The sequence below is a fragment of the Mus pahari genome, chromosome 6, assembly GCF_900095145.1.
Source record: "Mus pahari chromosome 6, PAHARI_EIJ_v1.1, whole genome shotgun sequence".
Taxonomy (NCBI): Eukaryota; Metazoa; Chordata; class Mammalia; order Rodentia; family Muridae; genus Mus; species Mus pahari.
Window position 1 is genome coordinate 82,747,226 of NC_034595.1, and position 15,294 is coordinate 82,762,519.

The window sequence follows — 15,294 nt, forward strand, 5'->3', positions numbered from 1 at the left end:
ACACACACACACACACACACATACACACACTTTCCCCAGACCAACTCAAGTCCTAAGGCAGTCTAAGATAGGAAAAGGGACAGGGAGAGAAGATGAGGCCCCTCTTTGGGTACCTCATCTCTGCGGAGAGCTCTCAGGGAAGGTGGGTTGAATCAATACAAGACCCCAGGGCTCCTCCAGCCCTGGCTCCAACTTGCTCAGCAACATTCCTCTGTTAATCTCCCCAATCTGGCCAGGCGGTTGCCGGAGCAACCGTCAACCACAATTTGGGAAGAAGGGGGATGGCTTATCCACATCCGGCAGGCTGGAGGGCGGATGATGTCAGGGACCAGCAACCTCTAGAGAAGCCTGGGTGGAGTCCCCCCAGGGAGGTCTCCTCTCTCTCTCTCTCTCTCTCTCTCTCTCTCTCTCTCTCTCTCTCTCTCTCTCTCTGTCTGTGTGTGTGTGTGTGTGTGTGTGTGTGTGTGTGTGTGTGTGAGAGAGAGAGAGAGAGAGAGAGAGAGAGAGAGAGAGAGAGAGAGCATTGTGGTGTGTGTGTGTGTGAGAGAGAGAGAGAGAGCATTGTGGGGGGTGAAAGAGAGAGAGCATATGAGTGTGAATGTGTGTGTGTGAGAAAGAGAGAGAGAGAGAGAGAACATTGTGGTGTGTGTGAGAGAGAGAGCATATGAGTGTGTGTGTGTGTGTGTGTAAGAGAGAGAGAGGGCATTGTGGTGTGTGTGTGAAAGAGAGAGAGCATATGAGTGTGAGTGTGTATGTGTGTGTGTGAGAGAGAGAGCATGTGTAGTGTGTGTGTGTGTGTGTGTGTGTGAGAAAGAGAGAGAGAGCATATGAGTGTGTGTGTGTGTGTGAGAAAGAGAGAGAGAGCATATGAGTGTGTCTGTGTGTGTGCGCGCGCGCGCGTGCGCACATCCGCCCTCCTCTAGCCAGCACAGACAAGGGATATGGTCTGGGCCGACCTCACCTGCAGCCATATGTTTTCTGAAGACCTTGAGTAAACAGAGCTTGTTTGCGATGAGATTTTTATTCTCTCTGTTTTGTCAACAAAATGTTCAGTTCCCAAGGGTAGCCCCAGAGGAAACAAAACTTCTCCAGGCAGGTAGTAAATACCCAGGCTGGGACCTCACACTGCCAGGCACAAACAGCCACATAGCCTAGAGACCCCATATACAATCCCAACTATTTAATGCCAGTCTATTTAATGATCCCTCCCTCTTCTAAGGTCACTGAACTCAACCCTGGACATTCTTGCCCAACTCAGCCCTGTCCCAGATGCTCTGCCCTAACTCTGACTGCATTGCAAGCCTGCTTAGCTCTTACCTCCTCCCTTCCTAAAGTCAGGGACTAGCTCTTATGCCTTTGAAGCCCATCCCCAAGTCCTGTATATAACAGTTGGCCAACTATGCCCAGACTCATTAACACCAAGATCCCAGCTGGTCAAACATCCACCAGCTGCACCAAGTTCAAGGATGTGACTATAGCCTAGAATAGTCTAAACTATTGTATATAGTATAGTATAGTATAGTGTATAGTATATATATAGTATAGTATAGTACATAGTGTAGTATAATATAGTATATAGTATAAAGTGTAGTATAGTATATAGTATAGTATTAGTATAGTATATAGTGTAGTATAGTATATAGTATAGTATATAATGTAGTATAGTATATAGTACAGTATCAATATATAGTATAGTATTAGTATAGTATATAATGTAGTATAGTATATAGTATAGTATTAGTATAGTATATAGTATAGTATTAGTATAGTATATAGTATTAGTATAGTATATAGTATAGTGTAGTATATAGTATTAGTATAGTATATCATGTAGTATAGTATATAGTATAGTATTAATATATAGTGTAGTATAGTGTATAGTATTAGTATAATATATAGTGTAGTATAGTATATAGTATACTATAGTATTAGTATATAGTATACTATAGTATTAGTATACTATATAGTGTAGTATAGTATACAGTATACCTAAGTATTAGTATAATATAGTGTAGTATAGTATATAGTATACTATAGTGTAGTATAATTATAATAGACTATACTATAGTATAGACTAGACCGACACATATAAATGGAGGTCTGGCATTTGGAGCCGACTATCAGAACCCTGAGTAACTGGCAGGGAGCACAGTAGGACTGGCAGCAAAATACCTATATAAGCCACACAGAGTTCTGCAGCCAACGAGAACACCAAGGGCTGGCCACAGGCAGAGAGAGCTGAGACCACCTAAGGAGTCAACAGAGTCTGGCAGAGCCAACATCCTCCTCTCTTCACTGAGTACGAAAGGAAGCCATCTGCACCTGAGGAACTCGCAGCAGACCCTTTCCCTTCTCTGTGGGCAACACAGACCATGAATTCTGGAGTTGACGAGAGGGCTGCTATACTGGCAGTCCAGGGCTGGACCCGGGAGATCAGGGGAGGGACTCACTGTGCAGAAGTACAGCGGGAAGAACACATAGATCCTCTGCACAGCAAATGCCCTACACCACATAAAGATAAAGATAAAGACACAGTGCAGGCTAAAGCAGCGCTGGTGTGCACAGGCCCCATGCAGAGGAAGGGCCGTGTGCTGCTATGATGGGGTGTGCTAAAGATACAGAGTCCAACAGACAGAATCCTATCATTCTGCGTAAGGCTGCAGAGCACACAACACACACACATTTACAGCACTTACATCTGCTAGGCATGGAAGAGCTGGTCAGCGCTGTGCAGTGTGCAACCACATGCATCTTGGGTATGTGTCACCATGTGGGGCTGTGGCAGAATGGAGGGTGATAGGCTCAATCAAGCCTTTCCTCTGCTCCAGTCACCAGCATAGAACCTGGTCCGGAACAGGAGCCTCCCATAGAAAAGGGTCTGCCCAGCACAGGCATGCGGGCTGGTGCAGAGATACAGGAAAGGAAGGATGGATCACCATCCAGAACCAAGCAACACCAGAAACTAAGTATAGTCCTCGGGAGCCTGGTGTGTGCAGACTCCGGGGATGGGTTATCAGTGACACAAAACCTAAGCGCTGTGGATTCAGTTAAGGGCTCTGCGTCTGGAAACTCAGCGGGGTGCTCACAGCCTGGCAGCAAGCCATTTCCTCTCAATGGAAACATCCCCTTTTGGAGGGAGGGGAGAAGAGACAGTCACGCAACTTAGCAGGCTTTGAGAAGCTTGGGAAGTTACGGGATTTGTGAGACCTTCTCCAAGGTTATGTAAGCAGTAACAGCGCCTGGAGAGAGAAGGTTCTCTGCAAGCCGCCAGGGATAAGGCTCTCAAGAGTCATTCCCCATGCAGGGGTGGGCTTTTCCTAAATGCACTTGCCTTTTGAATTACCATTGTTTCTGCAAGGGACTCCATTAAACTCAGTGCACCAAGTTAGACTTGGATGGAATCGTTTCTTTGGTCTGTGAGTAAATGTGTATTCGCATCTCCCTGGGAAAAGTCACACAACAGCAACCCTCCAGAGAACAGATGCATGACGGGGTTGACTCTCTGGGTGGAGGTTGACTCTCTGGGTGGCAGTCCTGTGCTGTTCAGAAGCGATGCAAACCTCACGCTGTCCCCAAGACCAGCAAAGAGTGCCCAAGTGATGTGCAGTATGAAGCAGAGATGTGCTGCCTTGAGGACACACAAAGATGTGACCCTCCCAGTGTTATCCACAGCCAGCACCTGGACACCTCCATTGTAATACACTTGGGGGGGCCGGAGGGGAAGCTGAGATAACATAGGGACAGCTGTGGTACAGTCTGGGGGCTGGGCTGTTAGTCACATATCCAGTGAGGTACAGTGAAGAAGAGAGACAATGAGGCAATGTATACTGTATTCCTGAACCGAGAGGGCAGCATGCGGAGGAGTGGTGCCTAGAAACTAGAAATCTGAGTGCCCAGAGTTGTGCAGATGCCCACTGTAAAAAATGCAGTGCATGGGGTGCCAACATACAGTACAGCGGCAGTAGGCCGTGGGTGGGCAGTGATCTGCCACGTGAGGCACTGTGCCCAAAGCCCAGGTGAGTCTACGTGCCTGATGAGACAGACTGCTCTAAAGGTAAGACATGCAGAGTAGTTTTCAAAAGCTATGCTCTCAGGCATGGTACCGTGGGAGGGTTCTCTGCCAGACACCCAGAAAGGGCTTCGTTCCTGATGCAACCCTGGTATCTAGCAGAGTGGGTACCACACCGCGGATGAGAGCCACAGGAAAGCACATGGCAGGGCAGCTGCATGATGGAGGTTCTGAGCAGCAGGATGCTGCAGAAATGGAGTGTGCGGAAACCCCAGAGAAACACTATCACTGTGGCCCAGCATCCCTAAGTCACAGAGCATCACAACAGTGCAGGCTGAGTCACAGAGAAGTACAGGGACACCAGGTCCAGAAACCCCCAGACTGTACACCTGGAGCAGACCAGTCCCGAGATACAGTGCCTCTGGCTACTGCAAGACAGACAGACAGACAGACAGACAGACAGACAGACAGACAGAGGAACATTGCGAAGGTGCTGTGGAAAGCACAGTCATAGTCTCTTGAGGGCTGTCCTGGTGGGAGTCCTTTAGCACCCCCAGTTCTGCCACACTGAACTGCCTGCGAGACAGAGGCCAAGCCCGCTCCCACTATCCTGTGGGCTTCCTTCCATCCACCATCACTCTCTCTATCCTCCAACATCTTCCAGTGACTCAGGGGCACAGGACGAAGGGACTGCCACCCGCAAGACAGGCAGTACCAAACTCAGTCTCCAGGTATTCCTCTCTGACAAGGCCTTTGAGCACTGGCAGGCGGACAATGGGTTTGGATTCTACCGAAAATTGTTTGGACAATGACAGTGCATCACCTGGTCCCCAGGGCAGGGCAGTACGAGGCAGGGGGAGGAGCCCATTGGATCAGAGCCTGACATAGGATGTGGATGAACAGGAGGCAGATGGAGGAAAAAGAACCAGTCCCAACAAGCCTGGCTCCTCCCCCCTCCCCCAACCACCACCATCACCTCTCACCAGGCCCAGACTTCATCGGAGCCAAAAAAACAAGCTTTTCCAAGCCCATGGGAGGCCTGCAAACACTCACCCTCACATATTTAAGAGTAATCCACCCTCCCGTGGTGCTTGCTCTGTGCCAGAATGTGTTCTAGACTAAATATGTCCAACTATAAAACACTTCCCATCACCCTGGGCACTGTGTAGCATCTCCATCCTCATTTCCCAAGCAGCATCACTCCAAGGCCCAGAGAGGCCGTTATCCATCCAGATGTCACACAGCTAGAACTCAGATGGTGTGGAATGAGAACTCAGATGGTGTGGCCTCGGAGCCCGTGTTCCAACCCTCCCATCACACTCTAGGCGAAAACACGCAGTTATTTACACACATGCACGTGACAAGAAGGATACACACACACACACACACACACACACACACACATGCTCATTCTGAACAACACACATCCCACTCTCTTAGCTGAGATTCACCCACCTCCAGATAGGCTTCTGTCACCTCTCAGTTGTCGTCAGTATCCCTGGCTGTCCCTCATCTGCCTACTGTTTACCCCCCAGCTGCCCCTCGACCTAGTCATTCCTCCGACACCACCTGCCTCATTGCCAGCTGTCCCAAGCTCGCATATATCGCCATCATGGCTACCCCCAGGCCCCATATCTGTTCCCTTAGCCCAACTGAGATCCTACCTACAGGTACCCCCAAACCCACTTCCCACTCTTCCATCCCAATCCTCTCTCTAACTTCTTCAAACCTCAGCAACGGCCCACTCCCACCCTAACTGCCCTTTTCTTCTCCCCTTTGGGTCCAGTTCTAAGTCCTGTGGTGGGAATCTATTCAAGACCCCCCCCAGGGGTCGCAGGGGCACAGCATCTTCAGAAGTGGCTAACACAGGGGGACCCCACCACTTAGAAAGGTAGCTTACGATCATCGTGCAAGCCTTAGGAGAAAAGTCCACCCCACTGCCTCACACAGTGGGTGGGGGCAGGGTGGCTTTCCTGTGCCAGTGACAACAGGAGGTGGACCGAGGGAACTGAGAGTCTCTGCAAAGGGCACCGAAAGGAAACAGGTAGAGAGAGACCGGCCAAAGAGGAAGGCAGGGTCTGGGTTATAAAGTAGATGGGTGGGGGCGGAGTTTAGGGACTAACGACACACATGGAAGGCTGATTCCTGCCTGGGTTGCCCTGTTAGAGGTTGGAGTTCAGCCTTAGGAGCAGGGGAGACCTGAGGCAAGGGGGTGACCGCACACTGTGACAGCCTTACAAAGGCCACTTGGGTGTTGGGGGCCGGGGAGCACAGGGCTGCCGCAGAGCAAATGTCTGTCCACATCAGCTCTGCTCTCTGCAGAACCCGGGGCCACACGAAAGCTCTGCGGGCCTTATCTTCTCAGACCAGTGGTTCTCAACCTTCCTAATGCTGTGACCTTGTCGTACAGTTCCTCATGCCGTGTCCCCAACCATAAAATTACTCTCATTACCACTTCATAACTGTAATTTTCCTACTGTTATGAATCACAATATAGATATCTAGTATATAGGATATCTGATATTTGACCCCTGAGGGGCCTGAGACCCATTGGTTGAGAAGCGCTGTTTGCAACAGTCCCCAGAACATTCTACAAGGGTGGGAATGTCTTCTACAGGCCCTTGCAATGTGCTGGCAATCACTAGCAATGTGTAACAGTTGATGTCTTAAAACTTGGCTACTGCAACTGATGAACTAAATTAGCATTTCAATTAGTTGTACCTATTTTAAATGTAATAGCCACTTGTGAATAACAGGCCACCAATGCAAAGAAAGAGCATCGCCATCGCAGTGGAAGGCTCTGTGGGTTAGGGCAGTCTGGACTGATGGCCATGGGCCCATGGGACTGGAGGTACCAGCCTGCATCTATCCTCTGCACCCCAACATTCTCCTACCCTAGAATAGGTGCACCCACTCTGAGGCACAGAGAAGCTAGCTACCCAGCCAGACAACTCCTCCATTCCAGGAATGAGGTTCTGGGGGCTCCCCATATGTCATAGCAGCTGCTTCTCCCCAACTCCAAGCTCATACCTAGCCACACCAAGCTCATCAGGCAGCCTGACACCCAGACAGGCCATGCACACATATGCTCTGTGCCCCCGCCCTCCATTTCACTCACATGTATAAACACACATAAGGCCCACTCTGGCTGCCTAGGCCACAGGATAACCCCTATATACATCCGTCTGCCTCTCCAGCTCAGGGACAGGCCCTCGGGATCCAAGAGGGAGACTGTGGCCTCCGCTACCTAGCCCAAGATCTGCAACTGAGGATTGAGGGATGCCTGCCTAACATGGGCCCCTCCTCCCTCCCCCCTCCCCTTCAGACTAACCGTTGAGACTCCAAGCCTCACCAACGGTTGTCTGATCACCATAGGCTGAAACTCTCTGGATTGGACAAGCTGAGCCAGCTGCTAGGGGTGGGGCCAGGGCAGGGGGAGGCAGCAGCAGTCTGGGGGGAGGGGCCGTCCTGCAAGAGCCCCTCTCCCTTCAGTCTCTGCCAGGGACTCAACCTCTTTAACTCACAGCTCCCAGATGACACTTTCCGGACACAGCCTTTTCACAACATAACACCATCCACAGGCAGAATATTCCAGATTCTGACCGAGGAAAAAAAAAAACCTCTTCTTCCCTTCTGCCTTCAATGGAGTCACTGCGCCCCCATCTGGCATCTCCAGCTCTGAATTGACCCACTTGACTCCATTCATTCATTCACTCATTCATTCTTCTTCTTTTTAATACGAAAAGTTATCCTGACTAGCATGGAATTCGCAGTGCAACTCAGGTAGACCTCAAACTTTCTATCAATCCTCCTGCCTCAGCGCCTCCCCCTCTCAGTGCTTGGATTACAGGACTGAACTGTATCAGTCGGCTTCATTCATTCCTGTATGTCACAGCCATTTACTTGGACCAGAAGGCTCAGACCTTGTGCCCGGCGCTAAGCATTTAAGGGCTCATGGAGACTTTCCTCACAGAGTTCCTGATCTCATAAGGGTGGCAGAACCAGGAGACTGTAATTATAAGATTATATAAAAACCTAATCAGCTCCTCCCTTCCCTCTCTTGGGCTCAAACAGAAAAACCAAGGAAGGCTTCAAGGAAGAAGTGATTTCTAAGCTGAGAGACAAACTGGAGGCTCACATAGGAAACTGTGGAATCACGGAGTCCCTGGGAGAAAGAAAGCAGTTTGTACAAGGCTCAGAGAAGAGAGTATGAGTTGTGGGTACTTAGGGACTACTGGTAGATAAGGGTAACCAGAACACGGGATCGCAGAAGATGAGGTGGGCCAGGCAGGGGCTGAGAAGGAAAGACTTTTAACTCTGGAAGTAACCGGGAGCTTTGATGGGGATTTGAAGAGGGGTTTAAAACGTGCATTTTAGGAAGAACTCTGACACAGTGGAAGGAAGAGGCCGCTGCCTTCCTGCAGGCAGACCACTGAGGAGGGAGAAAAGGAGAGATGGAGGAGGCATAGGGCACTTCAAGACACAAAGGGAAGGCACAAAGCCCCTCCTGTCCCGCTCTGGCTGACCTTGCTGGGTGCCACAAGCCAGCATGCCTCCAGCAAACAGGGTACACAGCCCTGGGCCACCAATGCCACCAGACAGAAGCAGGAGGCAGCATAGGATCCAGGCTACCCTCCTGGCTTCCTGTCTAGCCCCCCTTTTCAGCCCCAGAGAGAAGGCTGCCCTGACAAGCCCTTGTTGCCTAACCTGAAACCACAGGGCACCTCTCCCTCATTCCTGCTGCCCATAACTCCATCGACCAAAAGGACAGACTGATCCAGAGCACAGTGGGATAATTACTGCCAGGTGTGCAAGTCTGGGAGTCACCCCACACAGACCCCCACTGGGTGACTAAGGAAGTAGGCAGGTGTCTGGATCCACTCCCTAGACTGAGGACAGAGGACGGCCACCTCCCATCTGCCCAGAGCTTCTCTAATAGTAAAAGTTTCAAAGGTGACAGGAACTTGAGAAGTAACGTGACTTACCCAAGGTCACACACAGCAAGTAGCAGAGACAGAATTTGAGCCCACGTTGCCCCCCACACACACTTCAAATTAGCCCCTAGGGTTTTGCCACACCCCTCCAATCCATCTTCTCCTCCTTGGCTTCCCAAGTAGGGGACTTAACATTCTACCAAGTATCACACGCCATCACTATTAAGACCATGAAGCACACGGAGAAACTGAGGCTCAAGAATGAGAATAACCTGCAGTAGGTAGTTCTCACTCTCAAACCTTGATCCTGACAGTCTACTACCAGGGCAATTGAGGATCGTGTGTATTCTCAAATCAAGGTGATCGGGTGAGGGAATGCAAAGGGCTTGAAGGGGTTGAGAAAAGTCTAAGAGGCAGGTTGCCTGGGTCACCCTCTCTGGTACCAGGAGGTCAAAACTAAAGCTGAGCAGTACAACCCCAAAGCTGCAGGGCAAGACCAGGACAGCTCCTGAGATGCCCCAAGGGGGGCGGGGCCGTGAACTAGATCCCCAGAGGTCAGCTGTCCGGGAAGTCAGGCGGCTTGGAGTCTCTCCCCGGCCCAGGGCAGCAGCGCGTGTCTCGGCTCTGCTTCCACCCGGGGCGGCTCCCAGCTACCCCACGCCGGTGGCGGGAGCCAGGGGAGGAGGAAACCCTAGAAGAGAACCGACACACGCCGGCCAGAGGGGCCGAGGCCTGAGGTCCAGGCCTCAGGAAAGGACGCTGGACCACGCACGCACACACACACACAAGCACACTGACATTCCATTCACAGAGCACACGATGTGATGCGCTTGCGGCCGCACAGTCACTGGACACACACTCAGACATGCGAATGCACACACACACACACACACACACACACACCCTCCATAGGACACTAGGCTCCAAAGCACACTCAAGCACGCGATCACACCGCAGGCCAAGAGGAAGCCCCACGCACACACGCACACACACACACACACACACACACACACACGTCCGCACGCGCGTGCCCGGCTGGCCGGGAGGCTGCACAAAGTTACAAAGCAGACGCAGGCAGCGTCCCCGGGGACCGCGGCGTCCCCAAAGCCTCTGACGAGCCACGATGGGGACGCTGTCCCGAGGCCTCCAGCCAGGCCCTGCGGGGGCCCCGACGCCGCAGCCCCGCCCGCAACCGGGTGCGCCCCACGGCCCTCCCAACTCCGGGCGCCCCGCGGCCCTGGCGCCGCCTCGGATCAGCAGCCAGCCAGCGCCGCTCGGAACTTGCGAAACAACAAACCGCCCGAATGTCGGAGTCGGCGGCTACAGCCGCGTCTCTCCCCCCTTTCCTTCCCTCGCCAACCGCAGGGCCGCCCCAGCCTCCCAGGGACGCCGCCGCGACAACTTGTTCCGGCCGGGTGCGCCACGCACACGCGCGCGCGCGATCATACACACTCACACATGCACACACACATGCACACACACACTCGGGTCCCGGCCACACTCGACCACGGCCTAGGAGCATCCCAAGCGCGCAGCGTCCCTAGCCACGAAACCATCGCTCAACGACACACTCACATCCACTCCAGACACGCTCCCCCACACGTATTCCCCGCATCCCTGACATTCACACGGACCCACACAGCATCGTACACCCCAAATACTCCCACAGGGTCACTCGTGGGCACAGAGCTCAACACACAGATTCCGACCCGGTTCCCGCGACTGCACACGCACACACACCACACACACTCGGGCCCACACTTGGGCACAATCCACCGAGTCCTCACAGCACACACATAAACAAACACGCGGGTTTTCAAATGCACCAGCAACAAACAGCACTCCCGCCTAGGGAATACAAAAAAAGCCAACAAATGCAACACAGGATCAGACGCAACTCTCTAGCCAAGCCACTGAAACTCAGAAACAGAGCCCACTTGGCAGCGTGGATAAACATGAGCCAGCGCACACCCGGTGCCCCACGCAGGCGACACTCACACCAGCACACTCGCATCCGCGGTACACACTCAACCTCAGCTTGCACACAAACTACAGACACAGAGGCCACAGAGCTTGGAGCACGCGACCGAGCGTCCCGCACTCCGACACCCGCTACGAGCCATCCCCGGCCCCCCGGGCACTCGCGGGATAAGCTTGGAGGGACCGCGCGCGCTTACCTGCGGGAGTCTCGGTCTCCGGGGCGCAGAACTGGAAGGTGAGCGCCAGGACCAGAGCCTGAGCCCGGGCCATGGCTGGGGCGCCCTGCCTGGGTCCTGGAGACCCGCAGCTGGGGAGGCGACGCCTCCGGAGCCCGAGCCGGAGCCTAAGGCGAGCGGGAGCCGTAGCGGAGCAGTGCCGCGCGGAGCGGGACTGGCGCCGAGTCCAGAGCGGGAGCCCGAACGAGCGGGGCGCTGACGTCAGGCCCCGGGCGCGAGTTCCGCGGTCTCGAGGCGCCCCCTGCTGGCGGTGTCGCGCGCTGTGGCCCGGGTCCCTGGGCCCACCGGCCTCGGCGTGCCCATCCCCCACTCTCGCACCCCGTCGACAAGATTCAGGTCGACACTCGCAACGCATTCGTTGCCCACGGCTGAGACTGTAACCCAGGAACCCCTGGCTCTTCTGTTCCCTCGGTTGCTTAAGTTCTTCCTACCTTGACTGCTCTGAACATACACTCCCAAGCTACCTCCAATGACAGAGCACTCTTCATCTACCAGAAACGTTGTTGGGCCTTTGGAATGTTGCCGTTTACTTTCAGTAATATGAAATTCACCTCTCTTACTGACGCTCGTGCCTCTACAGTAGCCTCCGGCTACTCGGAGTAAGTAGATGTGGAACTCTGCCCAGTCCGAGTTTTTGCACAACCACCAACGTAGTTGTCAGTTGCTACGTAAGACCAGGAGCCATGTGTGCCTCTCTCTGGGACGCTGTTCATCTTCACTATTGCCCTAGGGGACACACACCATTCTAATGCCATTACACAGTTGAGAAAGTTGAGATCGTAGAGCGTGACTTTTTCAAGATTATGCGTCAGTATGAGGCGACACCAAAATCTGAATCAAGGTTGTCTGGCTTGAACTGTTGTAAAAAACAAAACAAAACAAAACAAAACAAAACAAAAACCCGACTCACATCTGGAAACCCATTTGCTTCTCAGATACTGACTAGATATGGGCTTGTTGGTTCAGTGATGTCTGGAGACCACCGAGGAGATTAAAAAACAAAGGCCTGATCTCCGGGAGCTGGAGAGACGGCTCAGCAGTTAGATGCGTGCACACTGCTCTTGCAGAGGGTTCAGGATGGATTCCCAGCACCCTGGTCCAACCACCTGTAACTGTAGCTACAGGGCATCAGACCAGCATGTCTGGCCGTGTATATTTATAAAATATAAAATTATATTTTAAATATAATTTTTAAAAAATTGTTTTAAATCCCCACCCTCATGAAGCTTACATTCAGAAGGAAGATGCTGGGGGGGGGGGGGCTTGGTGGGATTGGAACCTACAGTAGGGAAAGTGGATCGCTGCACTTCTAAACAGACTGCCTGCTATGTAATGGATTTGGTATTTATCCCCCATATTTAGAATGTGTGTCCCCCTAGGGAAGCTTTGTCCCCCAGGGCCTGGTATCCCGAATACTTGATAAGTAATGAATGAGCAGGTAACTGATAAATAAGTACTTGCAGAGAGGGCCCTTGCTCTCATGAAGGTTTCATGCAGCAGATATAAATAAATACATTTGGAACTTCAGTCTGAGACCTGTGCCTTCAAGGAAATGAAGCTCTTGCAACAAGGAATGCTAAAGGACGGGGGTCATGCTTTAGACAAGACGGTTCAAGACACCTTTGCCCAGGATGTGGCCCCATGCCACGTGATCTGAGACCTGAAGTGTGAGGAGCCAGCCTCAAGCAGACCAATGGGAAGGAAGGAACGCTAGCCTGGGTCTAATAGGGAGCCCGGAATGGAAGTCACCGGAATGGAAGAGGAACGTCGGGTGCAGCTGGAAAAGTTGCCAGGGCCTGAAGACCATACAGAAAGCCGAATAAGGAAGACATTTTGAGTCAATAAACACTAAGAAAATGATAAGAGAGTTGGAGAGTCTTGAGTTTTGGTTTACTACTTTCATCCCCCCCCCCAACAACTAATGGGCAGAGGCATTGAATGAACTCATTTAAGTACAGGTCCTGGCATATGTAAGCCCTCCCTGTGTCCTGTCTCTTCCCTCGGTTGGCTCACACTGAGATGCTACCCTGAGGCTAGAAAAAGAAGAACTGAGGATCCCTGGGCTCCTTGGGTCCTCGAACTGCTGCTCAATTCCAGGCTGAAATGGGGAAGGAAGCAAAGACAGAGCTCTCGAGGGCCTGAGCATTAAACTGAGAGTCACTGAGAGACAGGGGTAGAGGAAGGGAAAGCGATGGGCAAGACAGAAAAACATGCTGAAACAGAGAGAGATCGGGCAACCCGGAGTGGGTGGAGAACTGAAGGTTTGTTTTTGTTTTTGTTTTTGTTCAATTAATCTCAAGTTTTGAGGTGTGGACACTGAGAATCAGAGAATATAATGTATTTGCCCAAGGTCACACAGTCAGTCCATGGAGGTGTCAGGATTTGAACCCAGATCTCATCGGTTCCACATTCTCTTGCCTCAGAGACTACGGTGAACGGGGTGTGCCAGTGTTAGCAACAGGCAGACAGATGAAGAGAACATTGTTCCCCTTTACCTTAAAAAGGGCCACAAACTTCAACAATCCTTGCAAGATAAAGAAAAGCCCTGGCTTGGAGTGACTGCCCCAAATCTAGGGAGAAGGATAGGGTACCACAGTCAGTGCCAGGTCAGGAAGAAATTCAATTACCTGCAACTCATGGAGTATTTATGATGCCTATCCTGTGTTAGGCTCCATACTGAGTGCTGGTATCCCGGAGATGAACTTTTGCCTGGAGGGGGAAGTGGACATATAAATAACCACTAGATAGTATCCTAAAGGCCATAACATTAGCCCACAGAAAATACAAAGGCGTTGGGGTTTACTCAATAAAACAGAATGTGTACCTGGAATTCCCCTGGAAGGCTAGACAGGAAAATTCATTTCAGGCTATTGAAACCTGAATAAAAGTGTAAGACAAGGAAGAGCTGGCGAGGGCGGAGTTGGGTGTAGTTGGGTCACTGGCTATGTACAGTGTAAAAGATAAAGCCAGAAAGAGGGTAGGCATCAAAGTGCCTATGGTCTTGAATGCAAAGCTAAGACCAATAGGCCTAAACCCCTTCACCAGTTGTTCTCAACCTGTGCAACTACGTGAACCCACATGGCCTAGACCAAAGTGAAAGGTGAGAGGGTGTGGAGGGAAATGAAATCCAGCCTTAAGGAGGAAGACTCTCCAGGCTTTCCTAGTTGGCTGTGGGGTGGGGGGGTGGGGGGGAGAGGAGCCAGTAGGGGGCGGGTGGGGAGAGATAAAGAGGAACATCTCAGTGTCACCTAGAGGATCCTACAGCAGAGGGACCTTATGACCTCCCTGGCACAAGTATGCCTCCCTGTCACTGTGGAAGTAGATAGATGTTCACGTGAGTGCACATGTATTGTGAGAGCAGACTTTCCCCCCTACTGGTAGGCATCAGCTTTCTCTAATAAATGCAGTTATTGAGCCAAGCCTCAGTGTGTTTTACAAGTAATATTTCTCATTTCATCTGCACAGCATATCCCTGGAATAGTTTCAGAACGTTCCATGCGCCGAGCAGGGTGCTAAGTGGTTCAAGTGGTACTCTCTTCCTTGGTCTTCAAGACATCCTTGGGACTGTTAGTTAGTCTCACAATTTGTTATTGAGCTTTTTGTGTCTTTGCCTTGTTAGAGATCAAACCCAGGGCCTCGCACATGCTGAGTGTGTGCTCTACCACTGAGCCATCTCCCTAGCTCAGTTCCCTTCATTTTAACCGTGAGGGAAACAGAGACACAGAAGAGCCAAACGACTAATCTAAAATCAAACAGCCAGGAAATGGCAGAACCAGGACGCAAATCTAGATTTGCCTGAGTCCAGTTCCCAAAACCTTAATCATCATGCTTTCCTGGGCACTCCTCCTCAGAGAAAAGTTTGTTTGTTTTCCATGGCAGGCTTTGGGTCAATCGTCTTTGTCTTTCAAACGATCTCTGATAACTTATTTCCTGGGCTACCACATCACCGGACTCTGGGGAGTGTCTAGGAATGTATACCTTTGGACCGTGTACCTCTCCATGTTTCGAAATCAGAAGTCCTAAAATGGAACCTCGTCTGATTTCCATGCGCCCAGTTGTGGAATGGAAGGGCTGACTCCTGCAGCACTTCCTTCAAAAGTCTCAGATGGCCTTTGCCACAGCATGCTCCCTTTCT

The 15,294-nt window shown here is 51.6% G+C and overlaps 1 protein-coding gene across 6 annotated transcripts in view; it reads right to left on the reverse strand.

Annotated features, from left to right (window-relative positions):
* The window catches only part of Ptpru (protein tyrosine phosphatase receptor type U), a 71,660-nt gene extending 60,344 nt beyond the window's left edge, over positions 1 to 11,316 (reverse strand). For 3 of the 6 annotated variants that reach the window (XM_029539711.1, XM_029539710.1, XM_029539712.1), the window contains exon 1: positions 11,121 to 11,278. In XM_029539711.1, the coding sequence (XP_029395571.1) occupies positions 11,121 to 11,193 (73 nt within the window). In that variant the 5' untranslated portion in view covers positions 11,194 to 11,278. Of the gene's footprint in view, positions 1 to 11,120 lie in introns of all 6 variants that reach the window. The other 3 variants (XM_021200972.1, XM_021200970.1, XM_021200973.2) reach the window with 2 other exon arrangements.
* Positions 11,317 to 15,294: the final 3,978 nt, after the last annotated feature.